The 16,068-nt window shown below is 41.0% G+C and overlaps 2 protein-coding genes across 2 annotated transcripts; one reads left to right on the top strand and one right to left on the bottom strand.

Moving 5' to 3' along the window:
• Positions 1 to 2,782: 2,782 nt before the first annotated feature.
• FAM199X (family with sequence similarity 199, X-linked) lies at positions 2,783 to 8,738 on the bottom strand. The gene is made up of 6 exons (XM_089487642.1): positions 8,572 to 8,738; positions 5,600 to 5,819; positions 4,907 to 5,056; positions 4,332 to 4,493; positions 3,236 to 3,496; positions 2,783 to 2,953 (listed from the first exon to the last, which is right to left on the bottom strand). Exons 1-6 carry the CDS (start codon positions 8,736 to 8,738, stop codon positions 2,783 to 2,785), a joined length of 1,131 nt encoding a protein of 376 aa, XP_089343768.1.
• Positions 8,739 to 9,670: 932 nt separating this feature from the next.
• LOC149298165 (COMM domain-containing protein 5-like) lies at positions 9,671 to 13,757 on the top strand. Its single transcript, XM_089487791.1, has 7 exons — positions 9,671 to 9,827; positions 10,532 to 10,692; positions 11,108 to 11,136; positions 11,884 to 11,934; positions 12,318 to 12,413; positions 12,795 to 12,870; positions 13,656 to 13,757. Exons 1-7 carry the CDS (start codon positions 9,671 to 9,673, stop codon positions 13,755 to 13,757), a joined length of 672 nt encoding a protein of 223 aa, XP_089343917.1.
• Positions 13,758 to 16,068: the final 2,311 nt, after the last annotated feature.

The raw sequence follows: 16,068 nt of genomic DNA, 5'->3' as shown, positions 1-16,068 counted from the left end.
CCATGTTGTCATCATGGAATCCAGACAAAAAGCACTGCCAAAGCGTGAATGGAAGTTTCACAGAAAAATAAATATTTTTTTTAGGCAATTTATTGTAATGTAAAAACTTTAACTGTATATGCTAAATAATACATCATGCTATTATAAACAGTAATAGCATGCAAATGTATTATGTATGCATGGTTTAACATAACTGGTGCATTCAGGTACTAAACCTTTGTTGCAACAATTGAAGAAGAAAAAATAGTTGTTTACATAATTAGGGATGACCGAAACATCTCAAATTTATTAAAAAAAAAAAAAATCCATGATATAGCGGAAGGTTCTTTTTTAGAAAAATACATACCAGTATTTTCCTATGTATATATGATGGGAATGAAGCCGCATTTCCATAGGCATTAGCAGTTAGATGAGCCATCATGTCACTTTATACCAGTCCGGTAAAAACCAACGGAGGTATTATTATCACACCAGTGACAGAAAGCTTCCATCCCAAGGGGTGATACAAGCACACATTACAAAGACACAAGAAACACTGTTCACACCAGTAGTGTTAAAATAAGACAACAAAATGCTAAATCATAGCTCGATGTCCTGTCTCGTATAATCTTGGACAGAATTTAAGATGAAAAACTTTTTTTTTTTTTAGATCCTACAAATGGCATCATGGCTGCATTAAAACCGAAGTAGGCTCTGAAGGTGAGTTGGCTAACGCGAGCGCCTCGATCAGGGATCCGAAATGCATGGGGAATTAAAGGGGACCAAGTATACGTCGGATAGTAAGATTAGTTGATTAAAGCAACCAGGTTAAATCTCTACAAACCTCATACAGGGCTCTTTAATTTTCATTTCAAAGACGCTGTGAAGAGCAGTATGACTAAATATTAGCCCCTCCATGTTCTACAAATAATGTCCTCTCCAACCACTGTGTTTTTCTGAGGTCTTTGTATCTATCCTTGGGATAGAGATATCATCATGATAATCTGATTACAGATTATCAGATTACCGGGGGGTGTTTATTTGGATACATCTGCTTAATATTAGATCATATTAGCAAAGTTTACACATTTTAATGTGTGGTTTAGGAAAAATGTGTGAAAAGGCAAAAAAAACAAAACAAAAAACGGGTATTTCTACTTAAAATATATGTAGTCTGAAACATGCATTGTCTTTTCAACCGCTATTTGATGTCATTTACAATCATGTCACGTTTATTAGCAAAGTTAAGTAGAAAACAAACCTACACGGAAAAGCCATCTTGTTTTCCTAAAAGAACGCATAACATTAGGTAACGATACCCTGATCCTACCCGAGCGCTTTCCTAATAAACTCACCGACACGAAGGCATGCAATATAAAATAGCCACATGGCACCCAAAACCTAAAACAGCTTCATACAGACATGGAACGTTTGGCAGCCATTTTGGTTCATAAAACCATTCCATACCTTCAGAACAAGGACGGTGATGTCCCAGACGTTGGTTGTTCATACAAACATGTAATACATTCCAACATTTTCAGATGCACAAAAATATCAGGAAGATAGTCACAAGAAGACCATCCCATAGGTTTCTTTAGTCAAGTGTTCCAGTATTACTATAACTTATCTGTATATACATCACTTTACAGGAAAAAGTAACAAATAAAGGTGACTGCGATCAAGTCCCCAGCCCTAATACCCCCCATCCGGGGACCTTGAATGTATTACCCGGCCTGGAGTTTCTACTACCCATCCAAACTCTAGTGCCTCACGACTTCAACTTGAGGAACTGGCCAACTGGCCGCCAGCGACATAGTCTTCTACACGGCGTGAGAAAACGTCAAATCATTCATTCATTTCAGAAATATTTGAGCATTTTGTTTAGTAACAGACTGAACATAACTATGCCACTTAAAAGACCAAATTAAATAATTTCCCTTTAAATTATCTCAGACAAAAAAATATATAAAATAAAGCCCTGAAAAAATTCCAGAGTTTTTAGTTAAATCATTTCTTTTTTGTCAAAAAAAAAAAATTCACACATTCTGTAAATATACTTCAGATTGCAAATAGCATACTCTCCGATAACCAGCTACACCAAGGTGGAGTGTCTTTATATTATTATATACAGATATAAAGAGTAAACGAGTTGCTTGACAATTTCTATTCCCTTTTCAGGAACTGATAGTGTTTAAGAACTACAGTGTTCTTCGTAAGTCTGTGTCAGTAGTCCGTTCCAGAAAATAGCAAATATACAGTAAAATAGATCAAAAGCAGGTGCAGGCTTCGCTTATTTTTATAGAAGCATTTTAGAGCAATGGAGCCGAGCAAAAAGCGATTTGAAGTAAAACCTATATAAAAGAAATGCAATGTCTGTATCCAGGAGTTAGCATTTTATGTGCCTGAAAGCCTTTTGTGACTCGCTTCAGTCTTTGACGCAAAAATGTTTTTTGCGTGCTAATGATTTGAGAAAGTAAAAATAAAATCTTAATATAATAAAAAGGGCCGTTTAATGATTTTTGTAGGCATATTCAATATTTTAGAAGATGGAGATTCAACTGCAACTTACAAAACTATATTTCCAGTTCTAAGGCGGAGGAAATGTGTATGCAATAATTGTTATTACACTTTAACAGATATAGAACTTATGGGCAGAGATACCAAGACTCATAAATTACAAGAACATCGTGGAAAGACCTGTATGTGGGAGTTATACACATGCTGTTCTGGATGCTCCAATGCTTTAGTCAAGTTTGCAAGTCTCAGCGAAGACTTAGGAAGAACACTGTTAGTTTCACCCTCGTCACATCAGTACATCCACGTCCCCTTCGTGGTCTTCTTCATTCACTTTCAAAGACAGCACTTCTTCGTTTAGGAACAAGCCACTGAGTCTTTCCTTCCTGGCCTGCCTCTGCTCCTTCAGCTGCCTCTTGCGTAGAGCTTTCTGCTGAAGTTTTCTTTGTTTGGATCTTTTCTGTATTAAAAAAGGCATTGTTAAACATAAAACGCGAGGAAAGAAAAGTAACCGGACCACATAAACTAAAACTAATTGGCCATCATAATGAAGAAGTCATGAGCTTCACCTGCACCTTACATTAGAGAAGACATCCCTTGTTGGCTACACACAGTTCTGTCATGGCAATAAAGTCTACAGCTTCTGCAAGCCTCTTTCCTAGATTAGTCACACACCTATTACTACTAGCGGAACAAAATATATCCCGGATCACATTCAGCGGCTGGGATAAGCACACGTTACCTTGGAATCTCGAATTCTCTCTGCAGCGCTTGCCGACAGGTTGCTGTCACTGTGCGTTCGGCTCATGTTGGCACTGGAGTTTGAGGCAGAGTTGCCCACGCTAGAACCACTGCTGCTGGCCGTGCTGACCATGCTGGCACTGCTACTGCTGACACTTGCCCCGCTCACCCCACTAGTGCTGGCTGTACTGTAACCAGTTCTCTTCCAGCTCTCCCGCGTGGCACGCTGCCGTGGACTGTGCTCCTTAATGTAGCTCCTGACCTGAGAAAGTAAAAGTGGAACAAATCACTTCAGACATTAGGGAGTTACAAAGCCCAACACGCCAAAAATACCCTTTCAAGTTACCTCTTTAACACACAGTTGCCCACAATATGAGGTAGTTATGTGAGTTTGTGATTGATAACGTTTGGTGGACCTTCATTAATACGAGTCCCATGCAGCCTAATCAACAAAGAATGCATATTAAATTACGTTGTATGTACTTTAATAATCATTCTATAAACTCGGGATCCCCTCTGTGGGCTCTTTGTGCAGAAAGCGGGTCATGTTTTACCCCCTCCGAAGTCTTGCTGTGTCAGCAACGGAGCTGACTGGTGGCGAGTACACCAAGCGGGGGCAGTCAGCAGATCCGGTCGCTAAAGTTCAGAAGCAGTGAAGGGCAAAAGCACGTGGGAAGGGCTTTAAAGTGGGAAGTGATTTAAAGTGTGGAGTGTCCATTGAAGAAGGGACCTCTAAGGCCTTGAAGGCTTATGTCACTCTATATTTTACTCTGAAGATAGGCTGGCTATAATGTATCACAAAGCGCTCTGGATAATTTATCGCTACAAACATTACCCGTAGTAAAAGTAGTGTCCACGTGGAAAGCTTCTTGCACGGGAAGCAAACTAGAGAACTGACAGGAAACCCTAGCTTTGATTTTTCAGGACTGTTCCAATTCCTAGTGCCTTCCTTATCGGTCAAACTCGTTCTTCCAACATCTTAGTCATTAAATGTGGGTTATGCCTTAAATATTTACGGTAACAAATGTTTTTATCTCTACTTCTCAAGAATAAAAAGATTTGGTGGCAATCTATGGAAAGAAACCAAAACAACCTACCTGTTTTAGCTTTTCATCTGTCAGACAATTCAGTTCGATGATAAATTCGCTGTCTGTTGGAGAGATCTGTGCTGTAGGATCAATGATCTTTATTATATCAAGCTGTTCTCGAAGACCCATTTCAGTGCTGACCTTCCGACTAAGATACTCAATGTATTCAACCTTGAGAAAGCAGATTGGAACGATCAGTAACACAAAACACTTACTCTACACGTAGCTAAACCAAACTGTTCAGTGAATACAATTTATTGAGAGGGGAACTCCTATCACCATGTACCCACATAACACACTTACCTTGCCTAGAGCCTGCCTTCATAGCTGCTCACACAACGTGAGTGACATAACATTGCATTAAATGACCCCCGGTGCGCTCAAGTGAGCCCAAGACCCACCCTGTTTAAAGAATCTGGGGCGGCTCAGAGGAAATTGCCTCCCTGCCTGCCCCCGTGTTCTAACAATTAAATTGCTTGATTTCAAGTCCACCACCAAGTAACTATTGTGATGGCAGCACCCCAAGGTCCCACTGGAGATCATGTTATACGTTGGAGAGGACAGTGTGGACTTCATGAAGATACCTGTTCATCATTTGTCATGGCACTCCATGGAAGTTCATCCAGGTTCCTGTGCTTGTTCTTCTTTTTGGATGGGAGACACGGTGAACTGGGAATACTTGGAATTACGTCTGAAAGCACATCGCTTCCACTTGCAATGTCGCTGCCTGGCAACTTGGGAGACAAAAGATAAAGAGACCTGTTAAGGACACAAGTGATGAAATACAGGGCTGTGGCGTTTAGTTGATATAACATTGGGTTAAGGGCAACATTTATTGAAGTCAAGCATGTTTGTAATATTTAGCAAGAAAAAGTAAAATGTTATATGCGTACTACAAGTGCCTGGGAGTTTCTGAAATAAATACAGCCCTCCCACGATAAAGAATACAAAAAGACTATGTTAATGTTTTCTAGAACAACACAGAATGATTCCATCCACGATGTCCCAAACCAGACTGCTCTTGGTCTAACTGAAATGCAGGGTACAAATATATTTATGAGCTTCCAGGGTAATCACGCGAAGGTACACCCCAGTCAACATATGCATGTTAACGTATATAAAGTGCTACATTATAAATTACGTTTATTAAATCAAGCATACAAGCATTCATCAGATCCCACTGTATATATTAGGTACGTTTTGTCAGCCACCCACGCAAATACCTTGCAAATACCACACACAAGATTTCCAGGGGGTCTCACTACCTACTACCTTACCTGCCATTCAAATTCACTGTCAGACCAGTCCCAGTAGGTACTGATGGAGGAGGACACGTCGCTGCATACGCTGCCTTCCGGAAACAGATCGAATGAAGTAAAGTCTTGATCATCCAGTAAGGAGTAGCAGTCATCTTGATCCCCAACAGAGACAGAAGAAAATAGTTCCTCGCTGCACTCGGAGCTTGCCACACTGGTTCCACAGGATGTTAGGTTCCACCTGCAGACATACAGAAGACACACATTACCCTCCATGCCAAAAATCCGGACACCAGACAAATATGCCACAACTTGATAAAGACACAAGATACATTTGTGTAGATGCTGCACGCCTTGTTTTCCCAATTACCAAGGTTAACCCATTACTGGCGAGGCAGCTACTCTTCAGCCCTTTGGAGATCACGCTACAATCCTGAGCGACACCTGATGGAACGTCTGGAACTTCTAGGCTCCAGAGAGAGGCACTGTGACTCCCCAACCCTAGTCTAGCCAACAACCTCTGGGAAAAACTTCTGAAGAAGCAGAGCCATAAGAGAAAGTACGGATGGACAATACTAAACTAACTGAGTTAACACATATAAACAGCCCCTTACGAAAAATTACTGCAGTTTTTCTGAAGTAATACTGCTGTTTTTTGGACATGAAAAAACTGCAATACTGCACTTTGACTGCAGTATTACTGCACATTTACTGCACTTTTACTGCATTTGTACTTTACTGTACTGCAGTATTACTGCACATTTACAGCACTTTTTTTTTTATATTGCAAACCTGCAGTTGTACTTCAATGTACTGCAGCTTTATTGCATTTGTACTTCCGTACAAAAATAACTGCAGTAAAACTGCAGTACAGTGAAGTACACATGCAGTAAAACTGAAGTAAATGTGCAGTAATACGGGAGTAAAAGTGCAGTATTACTTCAGAAAAACTGCAGTAATTTTTTCGTAAGGGGCACTTTTGTTAATACAGCATCCTCCTCCCACTCGCAGAGACATGAGCTGGATTTGAAAGCTTTGCCACCGGGGGGGGGGGGGGGGGCTAGTACTTGTTAATTTTCAAATCATCCAAACTGATTAAATAGATTTGGTCCATTATCGTCCTTTTCAATCCGATTCTGGAACGGCCATGGAAGCCGCCCTGCAATAAAGTGTACATCAGATTTTTATGACGTTAAAGTCCTTACTTTATAAGCATTATAAAACACGAACTGTCTCCAGCAATGGAAAACACAACTTGCCTGTGGACGCGGCCCTCGGCGCACTGAATTAGTAACGAGGACTGTAGGATTTGCAGACACAATAGAGGTAATTTCCTTAGCAGCAAGATGCAAATACAAACATTTTTTTTTACAAAAAATACAAAAGTTAAAGGGAGCGTAGCCCCCGGGAATAACGTAAAGATCTTCCGTGCACAGATGCCCTCCCCCATTTTTTAGATGAGATGGTTCCTGCCCCGCTCTTACAGATTAACGTCAGCAATGCTGCCCGCTTTCTGCCAGGGGCGCCCTTCTGGTAACATTACAGAGACGCACGTAAATCTACATCGATTGTTTCCAGCCCAGCAGGGACAAGAGAAGAACAACACAAGAAGCCATCATTGTTCCACTGATTATAGGATGCATCTAAACCGTCACCCCACCTAAAGACGGCGTTTATTAGAAACCACTGCCCTGGGAACGACTCAGGGCTGCAGCCCCAGCCCTCAATGGCCTTACTGCTGAGGGCCACAATATGACGTCATGGATCTGACACGTTAAATTCTTCTGCAAACAGCCCTCTTTAATGAATAGACCCCAGATAAACATAGAGCTGCTGTAAAGGCATCTAGCCCGGTCATTTGCTCTGCCTTACGTTGCGTAAATGGATGATAAGATAGCTAAGCGTTATATATGGATCGGGGCCGGACTGGCGATTAAAGCCAGCGGCCACCTGATAACATAATCGTGGCCCGTGGCTGGATACACACAGATGCCCGCTACTGTTTTATGGTCACGTAGCGTGCGACTGGGCAATTTGGCCCAATGGGCGTTTGGCTCGTGCGCCAGATAGTCAGTCCGGGGCTGGACAACCAGCTTCAAAATGTTAGCGATCAATGAGACAAACTGCTAAACGCAGAGATGCAACTGATGTTCTCTCCAGACAGCTGCTTTCCCACCCCGGTGACGTCTACACACGCACACGGAGCGCATGTTCACGTCTATCACTAATGGATGCGTGGCTGGGGGTGATCACGGACACGGCAGAGGCCGAGTAACTCTGCAGACGCTATAAGATTAGTCTGCAAATCCCAGGGGTTTCAATATGGAATGCATAGGTCAAGGCGTGACATCACTTTCCCTTTAACACACAGTTCATCATCACTCAAAGCCAGTATGCGGCTTACAAGCAGGTCTCTCTCTCTGTCGTCAGTGACAGCGTTTCACCAAGAAAAAAGTGATGTCACCAAAAGTACAGTTTGAGAGAGGAATCAATGGATTTCCACGAAAACCACGTTGCTTCCCCTCCATGAAGCGCAGGATTTTGTGTATATATAGTGTAGGATATATAAACCACTTTTCTCCTTTAACTGTTAAACTTGTGCAGCAGAATAGTCACTCTCTGCATACCGGAGGACTTTGGCATATACTCTAGAATAACCAGGAACACAGATCACAGGACCGGGCAGTCATGGGGCTGCCTTATAGTAAACTTTGGAGAGGAGCCACCATTCAGCCCTGGGGAGGACTAAGGTGGGCGCCGTTACCCAGCGCAGATAATGTGTTCAGGGGGCACTACTATCCAGGTCTGTCCCCCACATAAAGTTACCATAAGACTCTGCACGTAAAGCACATAGAAGGAGCACAGAAAGTACCCAGCCAGAGGTAACTCTAGACACCTGGTGGCTGTATTTGGAACTGCAATTAGCACCCAAAAAAAGGCAGTGGCGCAGAGCAGCTTAGGGTTAAGTCCTCCCCGGTATTCTAAGTACTTACCGGTTAGAGTGGAAGCGGCGCAGGGGGTCTGTCCGGTGGCAGGATGACAGCTGGCACCCAAAATCACTGACATCCAGGTAGCCCTCCTCGCTCACACTGCCTCGCTGGGACAATAGCGGGAAGGGCTCGTCCGGAGCCAGGAACTTCTCGTACAGGCCTTCAGACATCCTGAGGGGCGGAAGGCGCGCGGCTGTCGGCTTCGATCTCACGCCCGGGACGTTCTTATGTAACGGGCCGGATCATGGGAAGACTCATTTGCTTAGCTGGCTCTCGGTAAAATCCCACAAACTGCGGCTTCTGGATCTGCTGCCGCGGAGCACAGAACGCGCGGGCTACTACATACACGGTGTCCGGATCTGGACGCGCTCGTATACCGGGTACCGTGTCTCAAGCAGCGTGGATCCCCAGGCCAGTCAAAGCAGAATTCAGGCAAGACGCGGCTTTTCCGGAGTGTGTGAAGGCCCGTCTTCCTTTCTGGCTCCCAGTAAGCGTTGGATACTGAGCCCTGCGCCCCCTGCAGCACCGGAGAGCAACTCAATCCCAAAGGGAGGTTCTGGGAAGCCACGCAATCCCAGGCAGAAGCACCGCGGTACTCCCCATCGCTACCGGGGCGCCTGCGTCACATTTCCGTTACTGCCCTTTCATTACTTAAAAGCATAATACCCTGTTCCTAGCGATATACATGCCATAGGGTAATACTGTACTACAGATTCATGTCCCTGCTATGAGGATGTAGGCTTTGGCTGAATAGAGCCGTTAAAACGAGAACCGTATGTGATGTGTGTGAACCGAATGGGAGAAGAGGGCCGCCATGTTTGACGGGGTGTTCGCTGCTGAGAACATTTAGTAGATATTCACGTAGAGTCGGCAATTCTCATTTACTGTTTCATTACATGGAAGTGAAAAGAATTCTCGGAGCGCTATGCAGGCATTCACCACCAGGTGGCGCACATCGTGAAACACCAATGCTGTCGGCTGAGAAGTCGCTGTCTTTTGCCGTAGCCGCCTATAGTCACGTGAGTAGTTCTCAGTAAGTCACGTGTGCACACTGGGAAGCTGCTTGCTGGTAAGGCGGCTAATGATAAGGTGAGAGAGGAAGATGACATCTGTAAGGTCCGTCCATCCATATCCACCCCCTTCTTCCCTGAACAATGATAGGACAAGCTATTTGGGAGCGCGGATTCCCCCAGAAGTGGAGGCTTTGGCACAGCATCTGAAGGACCTGGATAAGGATGTGTTTAGGAAGATTCTGAAGGGTGAGTGCAGGCAGTTGCTATCAGTGGGGTGTATTCACTAAAAGCATCGTTTGATTGACATAACTTAACCCATCTCACTGCTACATCTAGTTCACTAATGGTGCTGTTCAACGGACATGAGCAAGATGTCATTGTATTCTTTCTTCTGAAGGTGATCACATGAAAACAACACAGAAACAGTTATGCAGTTTGACAACAACCTATCAGGGCTTGGTTTTGTGTCACATGACAAGCATTCCCTGAGAATTTACCATCCCTAGCAGCCCCACTAAAGAGGAATGCATATTAACATTCGTCAAAAACTGATATAAAGAGTACTTATCTATGGTAGTAGAAGAAACAGCTGCCTCTTCCTCTGTGGTCCAACTATCCTTGCCACCGATTGGCTGCTTTAAGAAACCAATCAGTGGCAAGAAATAACTTCCATTCATTGCTTTCTGCATATGTACAGGGGGACAGAGACAATTGCCCACACTGTGTGAGTGCTAGAGGTAAGTATCGTATTGTCCTAAATATAGGCTGTGTCCCTAAAGTTTGATATTAATTTAAAGAAAATGTCATTTACTAGAAAGCCAGAACAGTATTTACTCACTCACTCATGCTCACTCTCACGCTCTCTTTTAATGTCTTCGCTCTCTGAGCACTTCAGCAAATGAGCCGAGCTTCCAGGTACCCCATTTCACTATATTTCTTTTGTTCACCAGCTGTGGTCAATGCTTTAGAGGGAAAGGACAGCAGAGAGTCTGTGAAACTGATATTAGAAAATTCCACAATATCAGAAGAGCAACTGACCTTTATCATTTCTGGAGCTTACACCGTCCTGAAAGTTGTTCTCAGATTTCCAGTATCGACGCTGAAGTTAGAGGTGAGTGGAGCGGGAGATTTTAAGTGAATGGCTTCTATTCTCCTAGCCACACATTGTCAGATAAGCGGTTCTGGGCTCTCAGCACACATACTGCACATGACTTGGATAAAAGGAACCAGTAAAATCTTTAATATCTTGTATGGCAAACACCTGCCTCTTTACCTCATTTGCATTGAAGAACGTGCGTGTTTAATGTCCTATCTTACATGAATAGCCACACAAGGGAACAGAAACAGTCACCTCTATATTATGGAGGCCACAAATCTCACCTTCAGTAGGCCACCAGAGAATGTAAATGTTGGGGGGGGGGGGGTAAGTAGAAAAAACAGTAAAGGGTTATTGGGTGGGTTTAATTCATTACCCATCAAGCAACGCTATTTATTATAACTGTTGCTTTTTCTGTATTATATTTTAGATTTTTAAAGAAGATTTGAAAGAACTCAGGTAAACCTATAAAAATCATACTGTTATTTAATTTCAAAAGCAAATGGTAACAGTAAACATTTAATTGCACTGATAATGTTCGTATTCTCTTCAGACGGATGGTTTAAGTCCTATTAAATTATACTGGTTTAGGATATCTGTTATAATTTTGGCAAATAGAGCCTGTCTCTACCAACAGATTATTTCATTAGAACAGCAACTTTAAGGCAAAAATGCCTGAATATATTAGGAATTATGTCTGAAACCGTTTGTATCCAGAGTGGTTGATGTCCTCTGTGTTTAATTGGATTCTACTCTGTGAAATTAAAGATGTCGCAACACCTTAGATGTCGCAACACCTGGTAAATTTATTTAATTGCATTTATGTAATTCCTTAAATGAAGCCAAAGAGACTTGACCAGGATGGGATGCTTTATTTGTTAAAATGCTTCTTTGCCTTGTCTGCCCCTAGAAGTAAAAATGGTTTGAGTTCTATACTTTATAGTAAAAAGATTTCTTGGCTTACGCATTATTAGAAACACAACTATAGGCAGCAGAGAGATGAGCGTGCGTTCTCAATGAGGTTTGGAGACCAGTACGTTTATTAAGTGTAATTACTGCCTAATGTCTCACAAAGTGCAGACTACATCTTGTTCTTCCTCAATACAGCATAAAATAATCGAGTTAAATGCCGTTATAAATAATAAATTATCATACTCTAGTTCCTTCACGGAGAACATTTTTAACTGCCTGCTTTCTACTTTATAGGATCCCAGAAGATTTTATTGGGGACTTTGCCAACATAGTTTATGGAAACAGGTGTGTGGTTTTCAGACGTTTGTGTGTCTAATCTATTAGAGGGAAAGAACTGGCATAGAATAGAAGACAACGAAAAGATAAGGCCTGGCATATTCCAAGACTAATGTCATATATGTAGAGAGAGAGCAATAAACACCATTTTAGCTATAGAACGTCCAAAACACATAATGGAAAACATCACAGGGACAATTTACATTTCGTCTGACTTTGCGGCCTCACAATGCCGAGAGGAACAGACCTGCAACAAATAATATTAAAAAATACAACCCATACTGATTTAAAACTCGAGACAGAGGGAAAAGGGCTGACTCACGTTTACCTGACAACGTAATCTTTTCATTTGATATCTATACATTTCACTTTTATTGCTTGTTTCTGTGTAGACGCCCAGTTCTGGAAGGGGTGGCCGTGGAGCAGGGAATTAGATTGCCGACTGTAGAAGACTTCAGGTGGAGAGTTGATGTTGCCATCTCCACAAGGTAATGGGAAAAGCAAATCTATGTGCATTTAACACGTGGATTCACAAACGCTTGTGTTACATTTTTCATACTGTGTTTATTTATTATTCTGATCACACAATTTTATTTTGCAAAATGTGAATTCTCTCTCTGCCTCTCTTTGTTTAGTGCCAGATGGGACATGTGACATAATAAATATTACTATGTTTATAAACGACGTATTAGTTAAAAGTGAGATCCTGTAGGTTTTTCCTTTTTTTATATGTGATCAAGGTAAAAAGAGATAAATTGAAAAACAAAGTGTTGGTATAAAATACATTTGGAATGTGAATTATTGCTACATTAAGTCGGTAGTGGTGCCATCTACATGTATTTCCTCAATCTCTGATTTGTTGCTTGCAGCTGCCTTTCCCGGGCCTTGCAACCGTCCATCCTAATGCAGATGAAACTCTCAGATGGGAAATCTCATCGATTTGACGTAAGTCTGTTAAAAGAATAAAACGGGCAACTCAAGGACAATTAAACATTGTGCTCAGAGCACATACTATTCTGGACAACCACTAGTTTTCATTTGGAGAAAAAAACACTTTAATTTGGTATGAATTGTTAAAAACACTACTTAGTACCTCACTTCTTCCCTTTTTCCATGATCTATGCGTATTGTCTGTCTATCCTGACAGCATGGATAAGATGTTGGAAGAGAGGATACATTAAAATCATTTGTAAGTGGTCTGTGAGTTCCAAGAGATGGCTGGCACCTTCCAGGCCAGGGACGAACCGCCACTCATATTTACACACACACATACCTACGCTTATGTATTCACACACACACTTATACATACACTCTCACTGTAATGTACATACACACACACATACTTCCCCTCTCACGCCAGTACCACACCTGCAGCTTTCTTTCTGGCTTTTCACACAGTGGGCAAGCAGCTCGCTTTTACAGCGGGATCACGTAACATTGCATTATGTGTTCATGCCTGTCTGAGCCATTCCAGCGTTCTTCAGAGAGGACTGGCCCTCTGTGGTAGACCCTTTGACCTGCCTGGAGGGAGGAGAATCCGGCCCACCCCTGGTTTTACAAAAAACAAAAATGCCAATGTTCATTCCACAATGTTTACTACCTTCCTCTGTCTTACCTTTCATTTTATGCATTTATAGTATGCATATATTTTTATGTTTTAATTATGTACCAGATGTTTATAAAACTGTATAAACATATTTTTATATATATATAATTTTACATTATTTTAGGTCCCTGTTGCCAAATTCCAAGAACTGAGGTATAATGTTGCCCTAATACTTAAAGAAATGAATGACCTGGAAAAAAGAAGTGTTCTCAAAATTCAGGACTGACCCAATTGCACTGACTCAAGACTGTCATTTTGATATATATATTATTAAGGAACGTATAGCTGACACATCACATGTAACGTGGCGGAATTTTGACTCTGTTTCAGCTATACTTTACCATTACATACATGTTCTATAACTGTATATATTTTTTTTCCTACATAAATTTACATTAATTTCTATGTCACTTTTCATGGTTCGTCACATTTTATGATGTTGTTTATTAGCATATAAGGGAACGTCAGAAAAGTAATGTGGTATTAAAATGTTTGGTACAAGAACACCTGAACACCGTAATTTAGATTGTTAAACAGGGAGGCAACTCTATACTTTGATCCTGGTTGAGTTAACATGGTCACTGATGAGTCTGTAAGGAACACTGTTACACATGAGAAACACACATTTCTGATGGTTTTAATCTTTTACACAACAAAGTGGACATATCCCTTTCAGTCACACAGACATTTCCCTACATGTTCAGACTCCTGTATACATTTAAAGTGGATTAGGGAAGAATTTAACAGAATCATCTGCAGCTGGGTACTAAAAATAAAATAAATCATTATATATATATATATATATATATATATTATAGTCATGTTGCTGGTATAGTATAATAATAGATGAAACAACAGCCTTAAAAAGTGGAACATTTTATACCATTTAACATAACAAGGTCCCTTTGTCTTTGCAGTTGATGTCTGTGTTGTATGTCAATTTGTCTATTAGAGTTCTGATAAAGTATGATGGGATTTGGGGATTTACTTTAAAAATGTTAAGCATATATCCAAATTGAAAGTGAAAAAATATATTAAGGAAATTGATCTTTCCAGAGTAGTGTAAATATTTTATTTCTATTAAATGATTATTTAATGTATCATGTACCTGAGGTTGAATACTCAGTACTGATTATGTAGCAAGTTTCCAATAGTATGTAACCTGTAAAATGATCCTGCACATCTTGAGGGTGCGGGTTAGATAATGCGTAATTATTTCCTATATAACACATTAGCTGGCATGCCACGTATCTCAGGAAGCTGGTTACGTAGTAGTCCATTACTATATAACAGGCCTCTGAACATCTTGCATCACTAGTGTTCTACATTTAAAACTTGACTTAGATTTGCAATACAATGCATTACAAAAGTATTCTGTTCCCTTTTAACAGTTTTGTTACGTTGCCAAATTACAAAATCCCACATTGGAGTTTTCTTATTCTGGATATATATTAACACTGGAACACAATGTTGTAAGTTGACGTTGGTTTACTTTTACTGAGAGTTACCAATGAATATATTTACATAATAAATAAGTTTTCATCAGCTTATTTAAGAGAGTCACTCGTACACACCTTTAACTCTTGGAGCAGGCATGGTCTCCTCAGGCCAAGTTCTGCCATCAGGAGTTAAAGGGCCATGCAAGTGACTCTATTGGTCGCCTGCAGGGCCCTCCTCTGGCATCGGCACCGCAGTGCTCTCACACTGACACTTTGTTCACATAAGTATGCCACTGTTGAATCTACTGTATGGACTCTCAAACAGTGTATGAGGCCTGAGGAGGAGTATGTGACCAGGTTCCAAAGGGTGGCTCTATTTCATCTTCATAGAGTTTTTTGATTGGTAATTGCCCAAGAGCCTGGTGTTGGGCAATAGGAATAGATGTATTTAGCCTTTTTGCCTTTTCACGCATACTTTACCTACTTTTTTGCCAAATACACATATATATGATCCAATTGGTCTTAGGTGATCAGCATGTGAAGACAGAGGCCTAATTGGGAAAGGAAAAAACATATTAATGGAGTGATAAATCCTTTCCACTATGAAAACCATAAAATATGTTTGGAAGGCATCTGATATAAGAGAGATACTCTGTTGTATGCAGATTCAAGACATAGGGAGACACAACAGAAAAAGTGGACATCCTGGTGGATAACAATACTTTAACTGATACTATTTTAACAATCTACAATTTATATATGTATTGTGTGAAGATTTAATGCAAAAGGAAAATATGGAGAGTATTTGAAACTCCTAGAGGCAAGGCTTAGGTAAGATATAAACTAAAAAGAAAAATTTGGATTTCTATTTATGACTTTTATTTTGAAAACATGACCTTACCCCATAACAAAATCCACAAATAACTCATTGGTGCGGTATTAACCATGCATCATATTTCCTTAAGACAGATAGCCCTGCATGTGCTGCAAGTAGTTTTTGCGACTGTTATATACACGTTTAGACCGTCATGACAGATTACACCAGTTTGGTGACAGAGAAGTAGAGCACTTTTAAGGCCTGTAAACTATTGGTGTCTA

Source organism: Sceloporus occidentalis, unplaced genomic scaffold (assembly GCF_023333645.1).
Source record: "Sceloporus occidentalis isolate IW3139 unplaced genomic scaffold, rSceOcc1.0.p SCAF_34, whole genome shotgun sequence".
NCBI lineage: Eukaryota > Metazoa > Chordata > Lepidosauria > Squamata > Phrynosomatidae > Sceloporus > Sceloporus occidentalis.
The sequence above is the reverse complement of the archived record's forward strand: the minus strand, read 5'-3'. Positions and strand labels throughout refer to the sequence as shown.